General features: G+C 34.9%; 2 protein-coding genes across 6 annotated transcripts in view; one reads left to right on the forward strand and one right to left on the reverse strand.

The window, feature by feature from the left end:
- Positions 1-4,822: 4,822 nt before the first annotated feature.
- hmgcra (3-hydroxy-3-methylglutaryl-CoA reductase a) lies at positions 4,823-14,300 on the forward strand. Of its 2 annotated transcripts, XM_056237976.1 has the most exons (20): positions 4,824-5,043; positions 6,108-6,298; positions 6,421-6,532; positions 6,626-6,713; positions 6,819-6,903; positions 7,029-7,134; positions 7,276-7,382; positions 7,459-7,578; positions 7,987-8,147; positions 8,734-8,975; positions 9,066-9,235; positions 9,556-9,750; positions 10,942-11,100; positions 11,263-11,420; positions 11,506-11,611; positions 11,736-11,906; positions 12,025-12,165; positions 12,274-12,432; positions 12,577-12,731; positions 13,166-14,300. In XM_056237976.1, exons 2-20 carry the CDS (start codon positions 6,134-6,136, stop codon positions 13,218-13,220), a joined length of 2,655 nt encoding a protein of 884 aa, XP_056093951.1. In that variant the 5' UTR covers positions 4,824-5,043; positions 6,108-6,133; the 3' UTR covers positions 13,221-14,300. The 2 variants fall into 2 exon arrangements, with proteins under 2 accessions (XP_056093944.1, XP_056093951.1); XM_056237969.1 differs by having other exon boundaries at positions 4,823-5,043; positions 8,734-9,235.
- A 4,648-nt stretch (positions 14,301-18,948) lies between these two features.
- cert1a (ceramide transporter 1a) overlaps positions 18,949-27,027 on the reverse strand; it is a 35,805-nt gene continuing 27,726 nt past the window's right edge. For 3 of the 4 annotated variants that reach the window (XM_056238138.1, XM_056238120.1, XM_056238145.1), the window contains 6 exons: positions 25,928-26,060; positions 22,638-22,708; positions 22,400-22,528; positions 22,081-22,210; positions 19,401-19,538; positions 18,949-19,307 (listed from right to left, as the gene is read on the reverse strand). In XM_056238138.1, the coding sequence (XP_056094113.1) occupies positions 19,411-19,538; positions 22,081-22,210; positions 22,400-22,528; positions 22,638-22,708; positions 25,928-26,060 (591 nt within the window). In that variant the 3' untranslated portion in view covers positions 18,949-19,307; positions 19,401-19,410. The remainder of the gene's footprint in view (positions 19,308-19,400; positions 19,539-22,080; positions 22,211-22,399; positions 22,529-22,637; positions 22,709-25,927; positions 26,061-27,027) is intronic. The other variant, XM_056238130.1, reaches the window with a different exon arrangement.

Below are 27,027 nucleotides of genomic sequence, written 5' to 3' on the forward strand. Positions count from 1 at the left end.
TCTGGGCATGAGCGATGCTCAATTCACAATTGAATCACTCTTTTGAGTCGATTCTGTTCAAAGACTTCATCAAACAAGTTGGGCCGATCTGTCTAAATCGGTTCGCGAATCAGTTTGAATGATCTGTTCAGTTTTCTGCAAGCACTGAATCGTCTCGGAGTCGTAACAGGAAGATTTAAGAACATCAAGAGCGTTGTATGAAGTGGCGGTCCACAGTCTACAGTACAGTCTAGAAAGTAAATCTGCAAATGCATCATATTTTTTTGGCAGCGATGAAGATCTTTATTAGTTGAACTTCTTCGTATGTTACTTCGTAAGCTGTCTGTGAATTAATTATTCCACACGACGATACATTCGATTTCATTCGGGTAATACATTTTACAACCAAACAGATTATTACGCCATATAGCACTACTACAAAGTATGACATTACCCTTTATTTTTTGGAAATATACATTACTTTATAGTTATACATTAAATAAGCTATCATCGTCCAGTTTATGAATGTTTGTACACACAATGTGTGTATTGCGCAGTGGCGTGCGAACTCGACTTGAAAACGAATGCCTTTGCCTGCCTTATTAGACTCAGTTAACCAGTTTAAAGATGCTTTCATAAATATAGCCTACATTTAAATACATTTTGGAGAACAGACAGAAGAAGATCCGTGCATTTGATCGTTGTTTGTGTTGGGCATGACATGACTGCGAGCACATGTGAAGAGTTTTAACTCTTTCTAATCTGTGTCAATGGTTCCCACCCCTTTACATATGAATGCAAAACTCCATAGAGTCACTTTATTCCGACATTGTCTAATAATCCAAATGTAGTTGGACAGGCAATGGTTTTCAGGCTACAGATATAATATACAGATATACAGAAATAATGTTTGTCTCTTCTGTTTTTGTTGCAAAGATAGCTTATCTAATTATGATAATAATAGTCATTTAAATGAAAAAAATATCTAAGTAATATCATGTTATATACAGTATATATATATATATATATATAGGCCTATGTGATCCAAAGTAACTAGTAACTAACTACTTGAGTAGTTTTTTCATTGGATACTTTTTTACTCTTACTCAAGTAACTTTTAAGATTATTACTTTTACTTTTAATTTGAGTAAATATTTCGATAAGTACTTGTACTTTTACTTGAGTACAGTTTTTGGATACTCTACCCACCTCTGCACTGCGGACTCGTGAACGCGGCTTGACAACAGAACCGGGAGAGAATACAATGCTGAATAAAGTCGTAGTTTTTGTTATTTTTGGACCAAAATGTATTTTCAATGCTTCAAAAAATTCTAACTAACCCACTGATGTCACATGGACTACTTTGATGATGTCTTTATTTCCTTTCTGGACAAGGACATTGTATACATTTTTAATGGAGGGACAGAAAACTCTTGGACTAAATCTAAAATATCTTAAACTGTGTTCCGAAAATGAACGGAGGTCTTACGGGCTTGGAACGACATGAGGGTGAGTCATTATTAATGACATAATTTTCATTTTTGAGTGAACTAACCCTTTAATGATGCACGGATATCATTAAAACCTTTTCATTTATGGAGTCAGATGAAATAACGAGAAAATACATATGAGAAAATGTATTGCATTTAACCCACAATACTTTGCCATGAGAAAAGACGGAACACGCGAGAAACCTTCCCCGTATAATTGGATACCCTCATTGGACCAATATAGACGGGCTTACAGTGTCATGTCTATTGAGTTGGCTCGCACAATTTGTTTTCATGCATCAGAACTTCCGTTAAGGGAGCACTGTGAGCATTGATGCTCCCTTGTTTTCACGGTGCATTGTGGGACTTTTTTAGGGAGCAAAAGTTTAAGTGCCTAGACTACTGAACTAGGGAGCTGATTGAAACGCACCCCTAGAAATTTTCCCATCATGACATTTCTTTGTTTTAAAATGTTAATAATGTGAAAGCTTTATTTATCTTCAGGTTTAAATAAGAAAACCTCAAATTTTCAGTATGGTTTAAGACCCTGCTATGTTTTAGCAATCGACAATATGAAAGTTAATAATCAGTGAATTGCATATTGCATTTTCAAGATTTACCTTTGTTGAGTATTAAGTAGTTGTGTACTCTTCATTGTGGCCAATGGATCAGTTTTATTTCCGATATTCTTAGCACTTATTCTCAATGAACGTCTCAAAGAAGGTCCAGGCTCCAGGTGAGAAGCATCAGAGTTGCTGCCATGTGTGGGAATGGGACTCACCACTAGGGGGCAGAAGTTACATAAGAATTAGTCACAAATCAGGGGTATTAACTGCTTATCGAATCACCGAAACCATGAAACAGGGTGGATTAGTTGCGTAGCTGACAGTCAACTCGTTTTAAAATGATCTATATAGTTACCAATATTGTATTCTTTATTTGCAAGGCACTAAATACTTTTTTGGGTCTTATGGAACTTGTTTAAAGTTCACTTTTTCAGTCGTTGAACATCAACTGGGTTACCTTCACTGTTTTCCCTTTCTGGAGAACTTTCTTCTTCATTAAGAACAGCTTGAACTCTGATAAACACAGAAAAAAAAGATCAAATTATTATTCTGTGAATTTTACAGTTGAGTGTGTATTTTTACAAGTCTAAAAAAAAGGTGTACAAACCTTACAAGATTTGCTGGTTGAACCATGGTGCCATTTGTCTGCTCATTATAAAATAAAATAAAAAGAATTCAACACATAATGTAAATACAATTGCAGTGGTGCAGATTCGATTAGGATAGTATAATGTAATCTAACCTGTTCTGTTGTAAATGTCTTTCTGCTCTGTCTGGTGTAACACTGCAGGCCAATCTGAGGAGAAATCTCTGTAAACCAAAGAGATTAACGTTACTTTAACTTCAGCCTCAAGTGTACAGTTGTTGGTAGTGTAATTAGTGGTGCTTCGAGTCAATGATTTCAGTGACTCAAATATTTTGAATCGGGACAGCACAATATAGATAACGTTAGTGCTATGTCTAATATGATAAAAACACTCTCGCATCATGGTTAAGTTTTGCAAGGGTAAAAAGCACCACTAAAATTTCTTCAGAAAATGTATAAATTTGGTTTAAAACTATGATATTTACAGTATCAAAATGGAAAATGACATTTCTCAAGAAACGAGCTCGATTAACATTACGTTAAGTTACATGATCATACCTTCACTCAGGGCTCTAGGAGAGACGACGATGGGGGACGATAACTGATATCCTGTCAACATTAACCTGCAATAAAATATGAATCAGTTTTACCATTGCAAATCTCGAATTTTCGCTACATTTTCTGGTCAAAATATAGAATTGGAGGCGTTAGACGTAAATCAGATGACCTGCTGAGGTAAAAGCTCTCGTCTACTTCACCACTGTCGTCATCGGTCGCGATGGTCTCATCCTGGTTTAAATCCATATTTGTTTGCATTAAACAATACGACACATGGCGCTTAATAAAATAGTAACGTCTGAGCTATTTAGGAATATTCGGCAAAGATTTCTATCAAGGTTTGTTATAATTTCTGTTGTTGTTTGGCGCCAAATTGGGTGATTCAATTTCTCCTTTAATCTGATTGGTCAAAATCAAGATCCGATCGAGGTGAGCTCTTTAATGTTTTTTCTTTTTTCTTTTAATATTTAAAAATAAAATAAATTATACAGTCTATGGTTTGAACAAAATACACCTGAAAAATAATGTTGAAATTTATAAAGAGATTAGAAATCATACGTAACTCAGCCAAAGTCAAAATCCAGGCAAACTTGGTTTAGTTCTGAGAAGAATCAAGAATTTATTATGTAATGGGACCTGGTTCTAAAGTCCAGCAGCAACGTGTGTCAATACACTCACACACACTCATCTTTATATAAAAGAATCCAGAGATCTAAAATTATCTTTATACAACAATATACAAGGCAATTTTAATACATAAAAATGAGTAAGTATTTGCCTGCCAAACTACTATAGCTAAGAAGAACTTACATAAACCTTTTGTGGAATATTTGCACATTTAAATGTAAACAAACACTACATTTTATATTAACTCCATGGTTCATCTTCATATGGCTTATTTTATTTTGTCAAAAGTTCTGGAATGTACGTTTCATGAAACAGAACTAGATAATCAGATAATTGTTATTGATAAAAAAGGTTAACCAAGATTAATTGAGAGTGTGATTACAAAATCCAATGATATTGTATTTCATTTCAAGGTCGGATATTTTCATATCTCGATATTTTTAAAGGTCAAGGCTGCGCCAAGGTTCACACACACACACACACACACACACACACACACAAACACAAACACACACACAGTCTGGTTCGCTATCTTTTTCTCCATAGACATAATGGTTTTTATACTGTACAAACTGTCTATTCCCTAACCCAAACCCTACCCCTAAATCTACCCATCACAGTAAACTTTCAGCAAAAACATATAATTTAGTAGGCCTATGTCTATTAACCCATTTCCCTCGTGTGGACCGCTGGCTGGTATGTATGTGATCTCAGGTTTTACTATCCTTGTGGGGATATTTGTCCCCACAATGTAATATAACCACACACACACACACACACACACACACACACACACACACACACACACACACACACACACACACACACACACGCATTCAAATGATGGCCAGATCACGCGTTCTCAGTCAGGACACGCCTTCAAACACAGTTCACTGGATGAATTGGGTGTGGTTTTCTCGCGTATCGGTATGGTTCGACGATTTGATTGGCTCCTCACTCGGCTGACGCAGAGCCATGCCATCGCTTCATATAAGCCTAGAGGAGGATGCCGGTGTTAGCGACTAGAGTGCTGTCTCAAACTACGGGATATGGATTACTATCGTCTGTATTTATTTATCTCGGCCGCTCTGATTATGAAAACCACCGCTAAATGTTAATTTGTAACAGTGGAAATATCTATAGTCTTTTATTTATTTAATCGCATATGTGGAGGATTTGACAGTGATCTGCTCTTGGTGTAGGCTACTTATTCTTTAACCCTCATTGACCCTCACTGGTAAGTACCTGCATCGAGATCTACAGCCATAGCTTTTATTTTACAAATTAATATACCATGTCATCCATGATTCGAATGTCAATTTCCTTCAGTTCGTTTCTGCATGATTGCATCAGTTGCTCATCTGGTTTATTATGATTGTTGGTGATATTTATAGGCTAAGAAAGCAGAACATAAATATAATTTTTATTGATACACTTTTATTGCAAATATTTAAAGTAATTTAAATAAATTGTGGAAAGGGAATATTTTAAAAATCTAATCATGAGTGTTTAGGTGAGTCATTAGGGTTAATGATTACAAAAGTACGTACTTACCACCACCTATCACCACATACAAAACATTTGTTATTTTTTATTTTGATATTAAATCTCATAAGTAATTTTTTTTTACAATTAAATCAGTCATTATAATCTGAGTATTGGTCATCACAATCAAGACTGTAAATACAGAAACAGATGGCACTGTGTCATCTGTCATATCAGATATGTATTTAGCACATTGAATTTATGTCAAGCCATCTGATGTTACTATACAATGTAACTGCAGTAATAAAGAGCTTTAAAAAACAACAACAACTCAAAAATATCTTTTAAAGTCACCATGAAATCAAAATAGACCATTCTTATTTTTATGGACTATTGCACCAGTAGTTATTACACATGATTTAATGGTGCTGTATATTATTATTATTATTATTTTTTAAATTCATGTGCGCTCATTATCTTTAATCAAAATAACTTTCCCGCCCATTTGCAACTAACTAACCATTTCGTTCACCAATGAACCAATCAATTCCTGATAGACAAAATGAAGTCCTGCCCTACATTTTTTTTTTTTTCTAAATTCAGTTTCATGCCGACTTTAACTAAAATGTAAGTTATGCTCTCGGAGTACTTTAAAATGTTTCTTTCTTTCACAAATATATTGTGTATTTTGTGCATGATTTGATTTGATTTTATACTCATGAATTTGCAATGTTATGAGTGAAAGAATAATCATAATTCTGTCACTGTAATCCTTTTTAACAAGTGTCTTTTCTTCTTTGCTTTTGTCATCTACAGTAAGAGACTGCAACACACCATTCATCATGCTGACGAGACTTTTCCGAATCCACGGCCTCTTTGTGGCCTCCCATCCTTGGGAAGTCATTGTGGCCACTGTGACTCTCACCATCTGCATGATGTCCATGAACATGTTCACTGGAAATGACGAGATTTGTGGGTGGAACTTTGATTGCCCCAAATTAGAGGAGGTACAGTTTGTTACTTTGTTAAATAAATTACATCATGGTGGCGGTTAAAGTAAAGTTGAATGATATTATTTTGTCCTTGAATTATAATATTATGTTTTTTTCCCTTTCTATCTTGTCTTCAGCAAATCCTAAGCAGCGATATCATTATCCTGACAATCACAAGATGTATAGCAATCGTCTATATTTATTTTCAATTCCAAAATCTTCGACAGTTAGGATCCAAATACATATTGGGTGAGTTGTAGCGTATAAGCCTAGTTAATGATTTAAAATGATTTTGTGAGGTAACTTGAATTACAAGTGTTCAATTTTAAATTTTCATTTCAGGCATTGCAGGACTTTTCACAATATTCTCCAGTTTTGTGTTCAGCACGGTTGTGATTCACTTCCTGGACAAGGAGCTGACAGGTCTCAAGTATGTACAAATGTGTATCAATCTCACTTGAAATTTTGGAAGTATTGCTTTGGAAAATTCTTTGTACAAATATTATATGTTTATATTTTGTATTAATATTCACAGTGAGGCCTTGCCATTCTTTCTGCTGTTGATTGACCTCTCAAAAGCATGTGCTCTGGCCAAGTTTGCTTTGAGTTCCAACTCACAGGTACTTCACCTTTTCGCTTTTTTTCAGTCCAGTCCACATTTGTTACATTAAACTGAGGGTTAAGTAAATACGACCAATCATGCCAGTCTTGGCTTTTTGTAAATGGCTTTTTGGCTGTCCTGCAGGATGAGGTGAGAGAGAATATTGCCAAAGGAATGTCCGTTTTAGGACCCACTTTTACTCTTGATGCCCTTGTGGAGTGCCTGGTGATCGGTGTGGGAACAATGTCAGGTAAACTTCACCCTTCCATATGAGACAGAAAATTAGCACAGGTGGAATGCGCTAACATTAAACAGATTTGTTTAACCCAGCAGCAATAAACTTAATTTTAACTTAAACTTAACTTTATTTTGCCCTTTCGTTTTCCTGCAGGTGTGCGACAGCTTGAGATCATGTGCTGCTTTGGTTGTATGTCTGTCCTGGCTAACTACTTTGTGTTCATGACCTTCTTCCCGGCCTGTGTCTCACTTGTGTTGGAGGTATGTACGATTTTTTGCGCAGTACGCATAAATGAAGACTAGAACATATTCTAACATGTTTGTCTATTTCAATCAGTTGTCCAGAGAAAGCAGGGAGGGACGACCCATCTGGCAGCTGAGCCACTTTTCTAGAGTTCTGGAAGAGGAAGAGGACAACAAGCCTAACCCTGTCACGCAAAGAGTCAAAATGATCATGGTACACACTGAACAAAAAACACTACAGTTGTCACGCTTAGTTACACAAATCGCACAAAAATTACTAGAATAAGTCTTTAATCACTATATTGAAGAAATGCAGGAGTACACTGGAAAGCTATAAACAACTAACAAGTAAAACTAAGATGACACAAGAGAACGAAAAAATGAAATGAAGGGTATAAGTACACAGAGATTACAGGGTAACTAAAAAACAACAGATGAATGTAATCAAATCAGAAACCATAGAAACTAACAAGCAAACCGAACTCTGGAAAAGCAGCACAGGGAACAGAATGAAAACCAAACCAAAACAGAACAAGACCGTTACTACAGTTTTTTGATACTGGGATTTGGGGATATTAATGGTTTGGTCTCTAATGGTCTGGATCATGTTTAATATTTGCAGTCTCTTGGCCTGGTCATGGTTCACGCTCATAGCCGGTGGATTGCCGATCCCACGTCAAGTAACGGAACTCTTGATCTTCCTCAAGTTGGAGTGAGCCTGAATGACAATATGCCCAAGAGGATTGAACCAGACATGCCCCTGTGGCACTTTTACATGTCCAGGTGGGCACACTTCAGAGGCCTTATTCATTTTATTAATAATAATGCTGGTTTTGGCCATTGATATTTGTATTTGTTCTACTATCTACTATTAATTTCAATTGTTTGAATGTTTGTTTTTAAAGTTCTTTAGTTTTTATGTTTCAATAGTTCAAAATACATAGTTCTATGTATTAATAGTACAGCTAAATCTCTGCAGCTATAGATATACATGCAAATTTAATTTTTTATAATATTGCATACTGCATTGTATAATAATTATGGATGCATATTAAATTACTAATTGAGATGCACCGAAATGACAATTCTGGGCCGAAACTGAAAATTCGGGATGCACGTTCTGTGTCTTTTGTTTTGTATGGACTCCAAAATCATTTTTGGGTAGCTGAAATTTCGGTGCACGCATAGTAAAAAATAGTAGATACGATCATGTACAATTAAATATCCAATATCAATAGATACGATAAATTGAAAAGAAAATCTCTAATATTCGCTGATAACCAATATGATACTGATATATCATCATGCATCCTTAATAATAATAGTAACAAGACGATGATGTGGTTATTATTTTATTCTGTGCGTTTAGGATGATCAGCATGGACATTGAGCAGGTGATCACATTGGGTCTCGCCCTGTTCCTGGCTGTGAAGTACATTTTCTTCGAGCAAGTCGAGATGGAATCTACCCTGTCCCTGAAAGTCCCCACTCCAGGCTCCATGCTCTCGCAGAAATGGTCTCCTGATCAGTGCTGTAGGAAAGAGGTTTCCTGTTCTAGCAAGCCTGAGAAAACCCCAACTCCCCTTCCTGTTGTTACCAAAGAGGAAAGAGGTATTACCCCCTTGTCTTTTCATTTTTGTGTTCATTCTATACAAAACCATCACTCTATAATGGAATCTAACAGTAATTTCTCTCTTTCAGATTTAGTGATTCGGCCCCTGCCTGTCCTGAAAGAGCCTGAGCATAAAAGTAATTTTGTTCTGGGAGAGGATGAAACTCAAGAAAACGCTGATGTTTCGGAGCCTGCTATCAGTGTACCTGCCGAACCTAGACCTGTGGAAGATTGTCTGTCCATTCTGAAAAACCCAGATGTAAGAGCGTTGTTTAATATCCCAGCGATACTGTTTCTCTTGTTGTTTTTCTTTCCTACATCAAGATTAACCCTGGGTTCACTGTGGGACTGAAACCTGTAGTTATTTTTTACCTCAGGGTTGACCCATGTAATCTCTAATGAGATCCTCCTCTTCCTCTTTACTCTGACTCTTAGCCAATTAGTTTATGACGTTAGACAAGATCAGAAGCTTGTAGTGAAACCATTTACCTCCTAGAGTAGACTTCTGTTACCTTAATCCAAGTATAATCACAGTGTATGTGTGTGAGTATTTAAGTGTCACCTCTTCTGACTCCACAGATGGGCGCTCGGTACCTCAGTGACGAGGAGGTGATCGTTTTGGTGAACTCAAAGCACATCCCAGCTTACAAACTGGAGGCCATGATGGAGACCCCTGAGAGAGGGGTGATGATCCGTAGAAAAATGCTCTCCCCCAAATTCCCAGATCCCTCAGCTCTCTCCTGTCTGCCTTATAAAGACTATGACTACTCTAAGGTAAGACATGAGGTCATAATTTAAATAGTGGTGCTTTATTGATTTGAACAAACTAGGGATGTACTGACATTGAAACGTTTGCAAATTCCAAATTTTGTTCAAAAAGATATGATCCAATAAGATTATTTAATGTTTTTGAAAGAAGTCTCTTATGCTAACCAAAGCGGCATTTTTTAAAATAAAAAATACAGTAAAAACAGTAATACTGTTAAAATTAGTGCTGTCAAATCGATACATCTCGATGAATCACATCTAACACAAAAGTTTTTGTTTAGATGATATATGTGTGTGTATATTATTTTATTTATTTATATTATATATGTGTGTGTGTGTGTGTGTGTGTGTGTGTGTGTGTGTGTGTGTGCGTGTGTGTATAAATATATGTGCGTGTCTATATACAGTATATACACACAGACATAAATAATATAAATAAATATAATACTAAATATATATACACACATATAATTTTATTTTGTAAACTAATTTTTGTTAGATGTGATTAATTGATTTGACAGAACTATAAATAAAATAAATAAAAAAACTTTTCTATTTTTAAAATTTTAAGAATGTAATTTATTCCTTTGATGAAAAGGCTGAATTTTCAGCATCATTACTCCAGTCCTCAGTGTCACATGATCCTTCAGAAATCATTCTAATACGCTGATTTGCTGCTCAAGAAACATTTATTATTATTATTATCAATGTTAAAAACAAATGTGCTGCTTTTTTTGGAAACTAAATCTTTTTTTAACATTATTAATCATACTTCATTTTATTTAATTGTTTTTTAATTAAGATTCTTTAATGAATAGAAAGCTCAGAAGAACAGCATTTATTTCATTTATTTGAAATAGATTGTTTTTTTTAAATTAATAAATGCCTTTGCTGTCACTTTTGCTCAATTTAATGCATTCTTCCTGACTAGAGTATCAATTTTATTAACTTTGAGAAATCTACTGACCTAAAAACTAAAAATTATATGTATACCAAAATGAGCAATAGCTCATAACTAATTTGATACCATACTTTGAGGGTGGACTCTTTTGAATTGGGCTAGGAAACACTATTTAGTAACACCCCAGTAACTGTATAGCAACCCTGGCAACTACCCAGAACATTTAGAAGTTTATTGAGGTTTATTGAGCTTTTGATGGAAACCCCACCATTAATTTTCATGTTTTTTTATTCCAGGTGATGGGAACATGTTGTGAGAACGTCATTGGTTACATGCCAGTCCCTGTGGGAGTTGCTGGTCCTCTGTTATTGGATGGAAAGCAGTTTCAGGTCCCCATGGCAACAACTGAGGGCTGTCTAGTTGCCAGCACAAATAGAGGCTGCAGAGCTATAGCTGTAAGCATTTTTCCCTAGTTGAGTTTGTTTTTCCTGCTTTTTTTGTTTTAGTTCTCAAAGGGAAGCAAACACATTTAACAGCAGCCTAAACTGATGTAAAGTTGCGTAATGTCTAGTGTAAATCACATGAATGTAATGTTGTCGTGAATGGCTGTCCCACAGTTGGGAGGTGGTGCCAGTAGCCGTGTTCTTGCTGATGCAATGACGAGAGGGCCGGTGGTGCGTCTGCCTTCTGCCTGTCAAGCGGCTGAAGTCAAGGCCTATCTGGAGAGCGCTGAGGGCTTCAAGACCATCAAGGAGGCCTTTGACCAGACCAGCAGGTACGGGACTATTTCACTGAACAGATTTATTGTGGTAGTGCATTTAATTATGATTTTGTAACATATATTTGTGTTGTTTGTGTAGGTTCGCACGATTAGAGAAGCTTCTGATTGGCCTGGCAAGTCGCAACCTGTACATTCGATTCCAGTCTAAAACTGGAGATGCAATGGGCATGAACATGATCTCAAAAGTACGCTGAATTGCATTTTACAAAATGGTGTTAAACAAATATTGAAATGATCTTAACCGGCCTGAGACGATTTATTACTTGCGCTTCGCTGAGTTTTTATCTTTCTTTTCTCTTTGGTCACCAGGGCACAGAACAGGCTCTCGCCAGACTGAAGGAGGAATTTCCAGAGCTTCAAGTTTTGGCTGTTAGTGGAAACTACTGTACTGACAAAAAACCGGCTGCTATCAACTGGATTGAAGGCAGGGGCAAGTCAGTGGTGTGTGAGGCCACCATTCCAGCTAAAGTTGTCAAAGAGGTACACAACCATTTCATATTCTACAAAAAGTCCCATATTGGCTGCATATTGGATAGAAATTTATGTTTTTGGAATGAAAGTCCAGACTATAAGTCTCACACAAGTGTTGTTTCCGCAGATTTTAAAGACGTCGACTGCGGCTCTGGTAGATGTGAACATAAACAAGAACCTGGTTGGATCTGCTATGGCTGGAAGCATCGGAGGTTATAACGCTCACGCCGCAAACATTGTAGCTGCTATCTATATTGCTTGTGGACAGGTAATAAAAGTTAATGCTGTATTGTTTGGCGTATGATTTTGATACGGATAATGATGTGTTTTGTGATTATATAGTTACAATACGTGCAAATGAATTTGTTCTCGACAGGATCCAGCGCAGACAGTGGGCAGCTCTAATTGTATCACTATAATGGAAGCCTCAGGCCACACCGGGGAGGATCTTTATATCAGCTGTACTATGCCCTCCATTGAGCTGGGCACTGTGGGCGGAGGCACTAACCTTCCTCCACAGCAGGCCTGTTTACAGGTACGTACACCTATTCGATACAGGATCAATATTTGACACTTACGAAAGACAGACGTATGTTTTAGTTTCATTGTGGATGCACAGTTTTGAAGCCACTCTCATAGCATCTCATTCAGTTTTATTCTCTCTGTCACTTCCTGTCAGATGTTAGGTGTTCTGGGTGCCTGTCAGGTGTGTCCGGGCGAAAATGCCCGACAGCTTGCCAAGGTGGTGTGTGGGACCGTGCTTGCAGGAGAGCTGTCACTCATGTCTGCACTTGCTGCCGGACACCTGGTGAAAAGTCACATGACTCACAACAGGTAAGAATTCTTTATAAAATATGAATAGAACATTACTTTAATATTATTTACTGTATGTATATATATATATATATATTATTTTACAAATATTATAATAATTGAATAGTACAGTTTTATTCATATATATTTATATATTATATATTATTTATATATATATATATATATATATATATAATTTTAATAAAAAAATTATATATATGTATAATATATATATATATATATATATATATATATATATATACACACACACACACACACACACACAGTAATATATCATTCTAATAATTGTAATCTTAATATCCTATTAATAAAATTACCTTACAAATTAAAATATTGCACAATATAATATTATAATAATAGACTGACAATGTTTTGTAACGTAAACTATCATCTGCAAACACCTGTATCATTTCTTTTTTATATTTTGGCTTTAGATCAAAAGTCAATTTGCAAGAAGCTCCAGGAACATGTACTAAGCAGGCATCTTGAGACGTCGCCTGTTGAAGAGGCAAAGGGCCATAAAGAAAGACGATCTCATCTTCAAGGCACAAATGATTAGTAATTTAGATTATTTTCAAGGACAGCAAAAAGGAATACAAACTAACGACTATTCATGGTTTCCTTGATTTGTTAAAAGAGACTGGATTAATTAAAGACCTGAATCAAGACCAGCTGTGTTCACAAGCTTAGAGTCGGTATTTCTAAATCATATCTGAGCAGGATCGCAGCTTCCAGGCCTGCTTTGTCAAGCTTAACTCGCTATGAACAGCAAATCTGATCTTAGATCCACAGCAGCCAGAACATACAGATAAAGAAGGCCATATAACATAATTTGTTTTCTAAAATCAATAAAGTTCAGGTCACTTACAAGGCCACTGGATGGGTTAAAGTAGAGAGAATTTTGTACTTTATTTTTATTTGATGTTGATGGCAACTGGTAGCATATCTTTGTCAACTTGTTGCCAAACTGGACAGCAACATTAGAAAGGGAGAGATAAAGTTTACTTCTTTTCACTTAGAAAGGGAAATGGCACAGGACAGTACTGACACAGAGATGAGTTTAAAGTACTATGATTCACTAGTTGGTACACATGTAGAATATTACAGAACGACTATGGAATTGCCAAACGCAGCCGTCAGCAGTGATCGCAGTGTTTCTCGTGTCAGAATGTACATTCGTTTTTTTTCTATGACACAGGAATGTATTGAATGACTTGTGTAACTGAAAGGAGTAGTGCTACGACATGATGGGACAAATATTTCAAAAGGTGCTATGAGCCACGTTTCAGTTCTTTGTTCAATTACTGATTTCTTTGTGTTTGAACACCTACTGCATTGGGTTTATGTAACAATACACAACACATTGCGTATTTCTGATGGCTTTTATTAAGTTGGTTCTGGTTTTTATGTCATGGAAAAGAGTGGCTGATGTTTAGAAAAGTACGTTTCATGCACAAGACTGAAAGGAAGCGTGCTATTTTTCCCCAAAGGCACAATTCAAATTATTAAATAAATAATAAACTGCAAAGTTTTGTATATTTTTTTATAATAAAAGAAAAAATATATATACATTGTATTGTGCTTGAATTTATCATATTCTCTTTCTCACTTGGGCAACTGCAACCAAATAAACAAACACTAAGAAAATGTGCAGGGTTTAAAACTAAAATCCTGCCAATGTATTCATTATTTCTCTAGCAAAGGAATGCATTTTATATTAAAAAATAATGTCGGTTGCCATTGTGTGCATTACTATTTATTATTGTGTGTTGCTAACATTTAGCTCAACTTTAAAGAAAGAAAGATTACAAAGTGATAAGCCAAAAAACTAAACCAAAAAAAGCACCAAATGAATCATGTCGCTGAATGTTTCAAATAATTTTACCAATATAATTTTTTCTCTATTACCAGCTAAAAAAAAAAGCACAATACTAAAAAGAAAAAGAAAAAAAAGCACAGCTGTTATATGTTGAGGGTATGCGTGTGCTGGAGACCGGGATGTGGTGAGATGTTTGAGAGTTCTCTTTAAGGCAATGCCATTATAGGTTCTTGCCTCACCAGAGTGTGAGCCGACCAATCAGCTCGCCCTGCATCACATCTCACCAGGACACTGACTGCTGATTGGCTTAACCTCAGCGAGGCCCTAGCCTAGACAGACCTGCAGGGATGAAACGGGCTTTACACACACTATGGCTGGCAAGCCGTTTTAACATTTAATCCTTAAAACCTACTAGTATCTATTTTCATGCTACTAGTACTTATTTTTTAGATGATAGTATCTATTCCATTAAGTAAGCTACTAGTATTTATTCATTTGCTACTAGTGCTTATGTTTTAGGTATAGTGCCTATTCGTTAGATAGGCCTACTAGTGCATATTCTTTAGGTACTAGTGCCTTTTTAAAGATACTAGTACTTATTCATTAGATACTAGTTCTTATTTATTAGATACTACTTATTCCAAAAGTGTCTAGTATTTAATGATACCTAACTTAAGAAAAAATAGAACTAGTGCTTATTTTTTAGTTACTATGAACATTTTAGATCAAAGATATCCTTACCTTAAATACTGGTACTATTTAAATAATCAGTATGCAAATAATATGTTGAATATTAATGATCCATCAACATATCAAAGAGAGATGACACAGGAAACGGACTGAATTGCAGAAGGCCGTTTTTATAACAACAATATAATAAAAGCCTACCTTTTTAATGGTATTAGAGTAAAAAAATATATATAATGAATGAGGCATATGTAATATAGTGCATACATACTCTTATTTTGACATGACTCTCATTCACAGACGCAGATTCATATTCCGAATTTTTGATTGTAAGGAATTATGAATGCTCACCAAAAATCCCAATTTCTGGATATTGTGGTTGTTTGGATGGTGGGTATGAACCGGTTTTTGGATCTACTTAACTGTTGTTTGAATTTTATTATTGGCAGTTAAGTCTTTATTATAACCTACTGTACATTCAAAACAATAAATGTCATATTAAACATCTTTCCTTGTGTTCTTGCTAACCAATTAGCTAGATAAACCAACAAAGCCAGTTACTTACGAAAAATCAATCTTCTATAGCCTTAATTTAGCCTGCATTACCATATGAACTCTGATTGGATGGTTGAGAGTATACTCATGTTTAAGTAATGATCTGTTAAAAGAAAGATATCTCTTAACATTTTCTTACTAGTTCCTTATGAGGTTGAAGATATCTGCAAATTAATAGATACTAGCTATTCTGTTTTGATATCATCTAATAATTTATGACTAGTAATTATTCCAATATTGATGAGTATCTTTTTAATATTACTAATAGGCCTACGTAGTCATTGATTAGATGCTAGTACTTATATGGCAAGCCGTTGTAGCTTGAATTGTTCCCAGCGTTATTCGTCGTAATTGCATTTTTACTAGTAAGAATTCAATTAGAGAGCTCTACAATTCAATTCTTACTAGTAGCAATTACAATTAGAGAGCTCTCTAATTCAATTCTTACTAGTAAAAATGCAATTATGACGAGTAACGCTGCATGGCTAAAATTTAAGCTAGAATGGCTTGCCATAGTACTTATTGTATTCAATTACTTTTCATTCGATACTAGTACCTATTTAATAGATACTAGTAGTTATTCGTTAGGTACTAGACTATAGTACTTATTTATTAGACACCATATCTTTTTTAATTGTAACTTAACATGTCTTATCTAAGTCACAACTGTTTTACTCGTCTTCTGTTATGACTAGTCAGAACGACCACTGTAGAGTTCAATTAAAAATCTTACTAGTAAAATAAAAAAATCTTAACATTTGGAATAAATACTAGTATCTAATAATTAGATATACCAATATCTAATAAAAAAGTAGCTACTAGTATCCATTTAATAGGTAGTAGTATCTAATGACTAAGTACTATTTAACAAGAACTAGTATCTAGTAATAGGTACTATCTAAAAAATAAGTACTACCTAATGAATAACTACTAGTATCTAATAAATACGTACTAGTCACAATTGGAATACATACTAGTCGTCAGAACTGAATAGTTGATATCTGAATGACGTCAGATCCCCATAGAAGTCAATGGCAAAAATTTGTGTTATTGTGATATAATGTATTAGTAAAAAAAGAATAGTTACTAGTCACTATCGAAATGAATAAGTACTAATATCTAATAATAAGGACTAGTAACTAATTCATAAGTACTAGTGTCTATTTAATAGATACTAGTAGGCCTATCTAATGAATGAGTAGGCTACCAGTCTCTAAAAAATAAGAACTAGTATCTAATGAATAACTAGTATATTTTAAAAAGGTACTAGTATCTAAAGAATAGGCACTAGTAGGCTACTTAATGGAATATATATTAGTATCTAAAACAATAATAGCATTAAAATAGATAGGCCTACTAGTAGGTTTTAAGGATTAAATCTTAAAACGGCTAGCCACACACACACACACACAGAGACACAAAATTAATATCAGAGCGCTAACCGTGTTACTCCTCCCCTAATGCTTATCTTGAATAGTAACCCTATCGCAAGCTCATGATATCATATCAGCCCATAGGTTTGTCAGTCATCGTCAGCGCTCAGCGTGATTGGACACGCCCAGTGCAGAGTTCACAGAGGTTGAGTTGGTTTATTGCAATGTACTGTGAGATATTCTTCCTGTACAACACGCATAAAATCATCCTTGAGTGAGATTAAAAAACTATAGGCACTAGTAATAATTGATTTTACTGTGTCCTTGTTATATGTAGTCACTATAGTAATAGCTATATTCTGCATAATTACATGCAACTAACCCTATAGCAAATGCAGTTAATTAATATTACTCCGTACATAAATCATTATACGCTGTAGCCTGTAACAAACACAAATTAATAAAGTGAAAGTTTTGCTTTTGTTTAATAAAATTTGGTTTCATTAATAAGTTGGTGATACTACATATATAGAAGTCATTTACAAAACTTTTTTTTTTTTTTAAAGCAATCAACATTTGTCTCAAATCAACTGAAAGCTCAAATCAATCTCAAAATAGTGAGAACGTTTTTTTTCTTAGTTTCTTGTTCTTGCTTTCATGAACTAAGAGTTTCACACCATTCAACTAAATAAAAGTGCTTAAGCAGTACTGCAGCAGCAAATCTGTGACGGCAGGCAGGTTATGCAACGATTCGATCACTTACATGCATCAAATCAGCCGTTCGGAACTGGAGTATTAGTATGGGAAAAAACAATATGATGGGATTTTAGTGCAAACAATATTACTGACGTCACAAAAAAACTAAACCAACACATTCCAATAGTAAGATGATTCAATTAATAAATGGATTTGCCTTGCATATGCATTTCTCTTAAACAAATCATAAAGTTAAAGCCTTTATTAAAGGGATAGTTTACCCAAATTTTTTTAATTGTCATCATTTACTCTCGTTCGTCCAAAAGAAAATATTTTGAGGTATGTTGGTAACCAAACTGATTTAGTTACCAATACAAGAGAGAAAAAACAGACACATCTCAAAATATCTTATTTTGTGTTCTACAGAATAAAGAAAGTTCTTCAGATTTGGAACAACATGAGAGTGAGTAAATGATGACAATTTTGGGGTACTCCTTTAAGTCTAGGGATAGCTGAAAATGTGCCACATTCATTAATTCTTCCATACAGTGAATTAGACCACAGTAAGTGACATAAAACTGTGAAATGGCACAACTGCAGTAATTCCACATATATTGTGTAGATGGAAGACCAACAGGTAATAATGAACCAATTCGTGTGAAAAGTGGAACGATGAAACCGCTCTAATAGCATCCAAACACAGGCATTTGTACAACAAAGTGCCACCTACCTGCAGAAATTACTTTAGAAACTTCTGAAAATTAGAACAAAAAACAAAACTAAACTTAAAAAGAAAATGGAATAATGGTCATATACAAGTCACTACCAACATTTTACAGGTCTACCAAAATAGCCTCTACTTTTAAATATTAGCAGTACCCATTAAACATACACTTTGACAAAAGCCACATTTATAAATTACAATAATCAAAAATGTGTAATGCCTTCACATGTAAATAATGTTAAACATTCATACACTAACTGTACAATAGATTGTGAGACTGAAGTCTGACATCCTCTTGATCACGAGGACAGAAAGGGTCTTCCTAAGACAATGGCTATTGGCCAGTATATATATATATATATTTATATATATATATCATCAAGACCACAGTCAAAACTCAAACTATGATCAAATATTTACAAAAATGTAAAACACTTTAACAACCTGAGCCGCAGCTCAATTACGAAAAAACAAGTAAGGCCTTTTGAAGATGAACAGACCGTGTTGGTTGTTCTAGTGTGTTTGACTTTTCAAAGGTGCTTTTACAGACATTGGTGTACCGCTTTTGTTCAGTCTGTATGGATACAGTTTGAAAAAGGTTTCTGAAGAGTCAAGAGCACTTGGGCAGAGCAGCGCTTTGTCATGAGTGATGGTAGAGCATTGTGAATAAGGCGTTTCTTCAGGTGAGTCAGAAAGCAAACTGGGAATGTAGATTAAACAACCTGTAGGAAGAGAAAACAAAATTTGGAATAAATGTACAATGCGTTGTGATTTACAAGCGGGAAACAGTCACTTGTTTTTAAGGTGCGAGTTACCTGGTGTTGTTCAGAAGAGGATAGCCTCATCGCTGGTCTTCTCTTGAACATACGTGGTGAAGCGTTTGAGGAATTTGGGGTATTCTCTCTTGGCTACGGCTCGCAAGACTGATGCAGGGGCCCAACCACCAGGATTTACTTTAGGATTACATGAACACAGCATTAATGTGACATTTTATATCATGTATATCATAAAACAAAGATTACAATCCAAACTCTTATGTCCTTAGTGTAAAAATTATATATTTATGATATTTAGGGGCGGTTGACATTTTTAAACAGCCAGATGTCTTTTGCTAGAAGATGTCAACTGTCAATGTCAATTTGACAAATGTCAAATGTCAAAAACAGCCAGATGTCTTTTGCTAGATGATGTCAAATGTCAACTGTCTGGTTACCAACATTCTTTTAAAATATCATTTTGTGTTCAACAGAACTAAAAGTAATTCAGAGTTTACCAAGTCAAATACTGACAAATTTATCTAACTTTGTGGTCACTAAAACAGTTGAAATATTATTACAATTTAAAATAACTATTTTATAATTTAATATATTTTTAAATATAATTTATTCCTGTGATGGCAAAGCTGAATTTTCAGCATCATTACTCCATTCAGTGTCACATGATCCTTCGTAAATCATTCTAATATGCTCAGGAAACATTTATTTATAAAAAAATAAAATAAAAATATATAATAATAATAATATATATATATATATATATATATATAAATGCTTAATATTTTTGTGGAAATATTTTGTTCAAATGAACAGCATTTATTTTAAATAGAAATCTTTTGTAAAATACATTATGAAATCTTCACTGTCACAATACTTACTGACCCCAAACTTTTAAATAGTCATGTATGTACTTTTAAGACACCCACCCAAACTTTAGTTTTAATTATTTTCAGGGGTTCAATTAGGATGGTCAGACACCCTGACCCGTGAAAACTGGCACCATGGTTGTAGTGCTAGGCAGTGTTGGGGAAGTTACTTTTAAAAAGTAGTGTTTTCTCATTACTCGTTACTTCTTAAAAAAGTAATCCGTTACTTTACTTAGTTACGCCCTTTGGAAAGTAACTTTTTATGTTACTCGTTACTTTTACGTTACTTTTATGTTGCTTGACTTTGGGCAGAACCCAATATCTGTTCCTAAATGTGTAGGCCTACATAAAATTCTACCATGAACTCTAGGCTACTTATTGAAAAACTAGAAAAAAAAAACAAAAAAAAGGAGAGATTTTGAGATAGAAAAAAAATATATATTTATTTAAATAACATTTGAAAAACCTGTATAAACTGAACACCAAAGCACAATATTAACTATTGAGCGGTGGTGACGCGTTCATGAAAAATGTCACAAAGAACCGGCAAAAGAAATGATTATGAATATCGAATATCAAATATAGCAAGGAGACATTTTAATTGTTTATTAATAAACAAGTGTTTTCTTTGTCAGTCAGTGTCGGCTGCAAATATAAAGTTGACGATGCTGACTCGCGATCTTCACAGTAGTGAACGCGCCAGAGAGAAATGCACATTTCATATGGATTACATAAGCAGAGAGTCTGTTTTCTCTCGTTTTGAATAGTTTTGTTTTAAAGTACACATTTCAAACTTTCTATATATTTCTCAGATCTTTGAGGCAAGTAGCTTGCGCTAAGTTTCGGTTCATTTATGAGACGAGCTCAGTCCACGCGCCGGCACGGAGCTCCTGAGAAGTCCTGATTATATTGCCTGCTATATTTACTGCTTATTTAAAGTTACTGCTTAAAATAAGACAATTGGTTGATGAAACATTGATTAAAATTAAGATACAATTAATAAAAAACGAAATTCACTTTAAAGAAAGGCTTTCTACAAAAACAAACTTAATGAAGTGGTCAAAATCATGTCTGCCCACTCCATTTGTCTCCCGATTGCGCATATGCTCTTACTCATGCTTTTCACTTTTCATATAATCAACATTGATGAAATTAAAAAATAAATTATTTTATTTAAACATAAATATGAAACTAAATCGTTTTCTTTAATGACTAGGCTACAACACGCAGGTCTATACAGAGACATTTAATATCGGAGCGGGATTTGAGCGAACGCCGTCTTATAAGCATGTGGGGGTAGAGGTACGATTTTCGAGCAATCATCGAATATTATTTTGCTTGATATGCCAATCCTTAATATTTGGTGTTTTAAATGCCTGTTTGAGGTCTCTGTGAAAGATTTAAAGCAGTCTTTTAGTGCCGCTTTCAGAGCGGTCAAGTCGGAAGAACTGTTACGTCCATGACATTGTTTCTTTCCTCATAAATGCGAACACGAAAAATTCAATACAATTAATATTTTATGTTCTGTGGAGAGCCAACCCTTCTTCATCCGGTGGGAGTATTACTTTTGGTTTGCGCAGTGTAATTCACAGAATTGATTGCTCTGCTACCAGCCTCTGTCACGTACCATGTGGAGCTTGTGACTATTGCAAGCGCGCAGCTGAGGAGACAGTGTTGCTGTCAAATCTGTCCATGGGAAAAGTAACGTTGTGCGAAATTGAAAAAGGAACTACGTTTCGTTACCAAATTTTCAGTAGTAACGCGTTACACTACTTTTTACCCGAAAAAGTAGTTACGTTACTGTAACGCGTTACTTTGTAACGCGTTACACACAACACTGGTGCTAGGCTTACCGTTGGCTACATATGTGATTTTACAGAGGATGTTGTCCCTGGTGATGTCTTTGTCTCCCTCTGGTGGGCTGACTAGTGTTTGACAAATCATGGCTACATTGATTTTGGCACGAATGCATCTAGCAGAGGGCTGGAGAAAACATGAGAAACCTCTGTTAGAGAGTATTCTGATGCATAGCTTATTGTATACCTTTAATGTTGAATATTATTTGTTTATATGTTTCTGGGTTTCTAATAATAATAATAATAATGTCTGTGATATCAAATTGTATGAAAAGGGAAACATTTTAATGGATACTTCTGCAGTCCAGGTACTTACTGGATAGCTGTCATGATCCACTGAGAAGTTGCACACCAGCCAGGTGTCAGGATCATTCTCATTGGTGGAGAGAATTTTACGAATAACCGATACATAAAGCACATCCCGCTGGGAGGCAGGCCACACTCTCTACAAAAAAAGAGTGAGAAAGTGTATCTAAAGATATCAATGCAACTGCAACAACCACAAATGATTTCAGAAACAACCAGCCATAATGCAATAGTGAATGGTGCTTTACTTTATGTGTCTGATGAATGATGACCGCTTTATCCGAGAGCGTCTCAACAACTTGAAAGCTTTCAATTGTTGCTGTAAAAGAATAGGTAAATGTGTTTGCATGTATAACCAAAGCAGCATTTTCTTATTATTTGCATCAGTTATTATCATTAACTAAAACAATTAAAAAAAAGTTTTTCTAATTATATAATCTCATATATATATATATATGTATATATATATATATATATATATATATATATATATATATATATATATATATATATATATATATATATATATGGAAGTAAAATAATCCCAAATGTTTTTGAAACAAAAAGCCTGTTGAATTGTACTACTTGAAAAAAATATGCATTGCATTAACCCTGCTTGTATTTTAATGCATTGTATTTTTAGGGCTTGCATTTTTATAGGCTGAAATTTAGCATGGTTAAATATTTAACTTGTGAATATTTCAAATCAAATCATTTCAAACACATTTTCATTAGTAAAATTTCAATAATCCATATTCACCTTTCATATTTCATTTCCCAAATATTCAAACTGATTAAAAATACAACCTAAAATATTCAACAGGCGGTTTTCGGTCCATTTTATTTCGCTTTGCAAATTCGCTTCCACAAATTCAGTGGTTCAAATTCGACAGTAAATTCAACATTGACATCCAGGAGCTGCAGGAAAAGTAGTAGATTACCGAGCATAATCTCCATCTGCTGTTAGTCGACCACACCAGCAGGGGGTGCAAGCGCGTGTTGTTGACGAAGACCAGAGCAACAGTTAGCGCAAGCCATTCATTCATAAAAACTTATTTACAAAAATGTAAGTGTATTTGTGATTTTATGACGTCTGTTTTATGTGAAATTCAGTGTGTTCACGATTACTTTTCCTGTGTAGCCTACATGCATCTTTCTCTACCATGAACGATAATGTTATTCCCCCGATGCGGATGTACAGATCCAGTGTTACATTTGACATATTTCTCTTGGTTGTTTAGTTGCCTTAACCTTATATTGCAGCGATGTGCTGCATGCAGTACTAGGGTTTGGTTTCCCTCAATATGTCAGGATTCCCCTGCTGGACATATAAAACGCTTAACGTAGCTTAATGGACATAAAAGACCAAACTCGCAGGCTAGCAGATGGACTCAGAATATGAATTTGACGCGCAAAGTTTAATGCTGAGCGTTTCCCAGTGATATACTGGCATAAATTTGGTTTGACATTGGACATTCGCACATTTAGGGACCGTCTCTAAAGTTACATACGACATTGGTATACACGTTTCTAACTTAAATACCATTTGAAAAGAACAACTTACAGTCATAAAACCAACTGTAAAGTGTTCGTGTAGGTGTCAGGCTCAGGCATAATGCGCAATTTTTTCAAATAGATTGAAGTTTGCTATTGAAGTTAGAAACGTTTAGGCCTATAGGACTTGTTACTTTAGAGACGGTCCCTAAATGTGCGAATGTCAACCCAATTTTACATTTAGTCTTTTAGCTGGCACTTTTATCCAAAGCGACTAGTTAAACTAACAATATAGAACAACAATATTAAATTGCTACTTCCCAGTTTAATCTAATGCAGTACATGTACAATACATACTTTCCAAATAAGGTGCGAGTTTGGTCTTTTATATCACTGTACTGTGTTTTATATCACTGTACTTAAGCTACCTTAAGCGCTTAAGTCCTGACGGAATTCGGGGAATCTTTGAGTATGATGATGTATTGAGGGAAACAGATTATAATCCCGTTCACTGTAGAAAAAGCTGATAACATAAGGCTACACAGGGAAAGTAACAATGAATGAAACATAAAAACAGCTTTTGTGCCTTTAGATATCATCTTTTCCGCATATATACTGACCCAGATAATCGTCACAAAAAACGTAATGCATGCTGAGTTTTTATGAATGAATGGCTTGCTCTAGTCTAACTGTTGCTCTGGTCTTCTCAACAACACGCGCTTGCACCCCCTGCTGGTGATGTTGACTAACAGCAGATGGAGATTATCCTCGGTAATCTACTGCTTTTCCTGCAGCTCCTGGATGTCAACGTTGAATTTACTGTCGAATTTGAACCACTGAATTTGTGGAAGCGAATTTGCAAAGCGAAATAAAATGGACCGAAAACCGCCTGTTGAATATTATAGGTTGTATTTTTAATCAGTTTGAATATTTTGGAAGTGAAATATGAAAGGTGAATATGGATTATTGAAATTTTACTAATGAAAATGTGTTTGAAATGATTTGATTTGAAATATTCACAGCTTAAATATTCAACCATGCTAAATTTCAGCCTATAAAAATGCAAGCCCTAAAAATACAATGCATTAAAATACAAGCAGGGTTAATGCAATGCATATTTTTTTCAAGTAGTACAATTCAACAGGCTTTTTGTTTCAAAAACATTTGGGATTATTTTACTTCCATATATATTATATATATTATATAATAAAATATAAATATTAGATGGAAAAACAAACTCATTTTCAAGTCAACATTTCTAATTTTAGTTTAAAGTTGAAGCAATACAATTATTAACTGGAAATAAATGAAAACTAAACTAAAACAAAAATAGATTAAACCTAAATGGCAATAATTTTTTTTTTTTTTTTTTATTGACAAAAGCACATTAAACGCTTTGAGCTCGTCCACTTTCAACCACTTCAAGAGGTAGTCAAAAAACACATTTGACCGGATTGTTTTCATAGGGTAAACGCTCATGTGGTCAAATGACCTTCTGCGTAAACATTATGGGAAGTACGCTAGCCAGACAGGATTTAAACTTTGTCGGCTGAAGACCCAAGTTTGGTTTGAATATGAAAAACGTACCAGGCACAATGTTCTCTCACCATTTCTGATTTCTAACAGGCACTCACCATGTTCGCCATGGTCTTGTGGCTACCAAGCAAAAAACAAAAGCTGCTGCTCTCCGTATTTTTTTCTGTGGTTAACGGTATGTAAATTGCTTGAGCTCATTTCATCCATCAGATCGAAAGATATGAAAACGCCCAAACATAGACCCTCCCCTCAAAGAAATCAGGAGAAAAGTTGTCACAAGTGGACAAAAGAGACAGATTAAAACACCGGGTGTAAACGGGAATGTGTCCCTCGTCCACTTCTGATCTGAATGACCAAAATGCATCTTAATACCTGGTGTGAACAGGGCCTAAAATAACACTGATTTCCATGTCCTATACATACAGGGTCTGATAACCTGATGTCTAAACAGAGGCAATATTAGATTAGAAGATCAAAAAGGGAAAATGATATGCTGAGGTGAACATACTCTCCCAGTCGTTCCGATAAGCTGTGTCCCAAAAGTAGTGGCAGACCTCGTGCCCCGTGACCCCTCTGACAGAATGAGTAGCTTTGAGAGGATCCAGAACGATGCCGTTCTCCTCCACCTCTCTCCTATACACCTGCAAAAACAAATGTTGCAACAAGTTTATTTCTTGTACATACATACATTTATTTTATATATACACACACACAACCGTTCAAAGGTTCAGGGTTAGTAAGATTTAAAAACAAACAAAGAAAAAAAGAGTAATACTTTTATTCAGGAAGGATGTATTAAATTAGTCAACAGCAACAGTAAAAGCATTTATAATGTTACAAAATATTTATATTTCAAATAAATGCTGTTCTTTCAAGGAATCCTGAAAATATCACAGTTTCTGCAAAATATTAAACAGGACAACTTTAACATTGATAATAAGAAATGTTTCTTGAACCCCAAATCAGCATATTAATATTAATTCTGAAAGATAATGTGACAAAATAATACTGTTTTTACTGTATTTTCTTTATCAAATAAATGCAGCCTTGGTGAGCATTTGAGACTTCTTTCAAAAACCTTTCTGAAATCAAACGTTTGAATGGTAGTGTGGATTTCTATATATATATATATATATATATATATCAAACACACATACAGTGCATCTGGAAAGTATTCACAGCACTTAACTTTTTCCAGTTTGTTACAGCCTTATTCCAAAATGGATTAAAATCATTACTTTCCTCAAAATTCTGCAAACAATACCCCATAATGACAACGTGAAAGAAGTTTGTTTGAAACCTTTATAAAAAAAAAAAAAATAAAAAAAAATCACATGTACATAAGTATTCACAGCCTTTGGCCCCGTTTACACGATGGGAAAACGCAGATATTTCTCTGCGTTTTGCCCTCTCATTTACACGAAAACGCCGTTTTTATCACAGAAAACGATTATTTCTAAAAACTCCGGGCAAAGTGGAGATTTCTGAAAACGCCGGTTATGTGTTGCCGTGTAAACTGGGAGAAACGAGGTTTTAGGTTCTCTCTTGTCGATTCTGAGGATTTTGATTGGCTTGCATGGCTTTATGCTTCTCCCTACACTGCCACCC

The sequence above is a fragment of the Rhinichthys klamathensis genome, unplaced genomic scaffold, assembly GCF_029890125.1.
Source record: "Rhinichthys klamathensis goyatoka isolate OS25496 unplaced genomic scaffold, OSU_Roscu_1.1 h1tg000019l_1, whole genome shotgun sequence".
Lineage (NCBI taxonomy): Eukaryota > Metazoa > Chordata > Actinopteri > Cypriniformes > Leuciscidae > Rhinichthys > Rhinichthys klamathensis.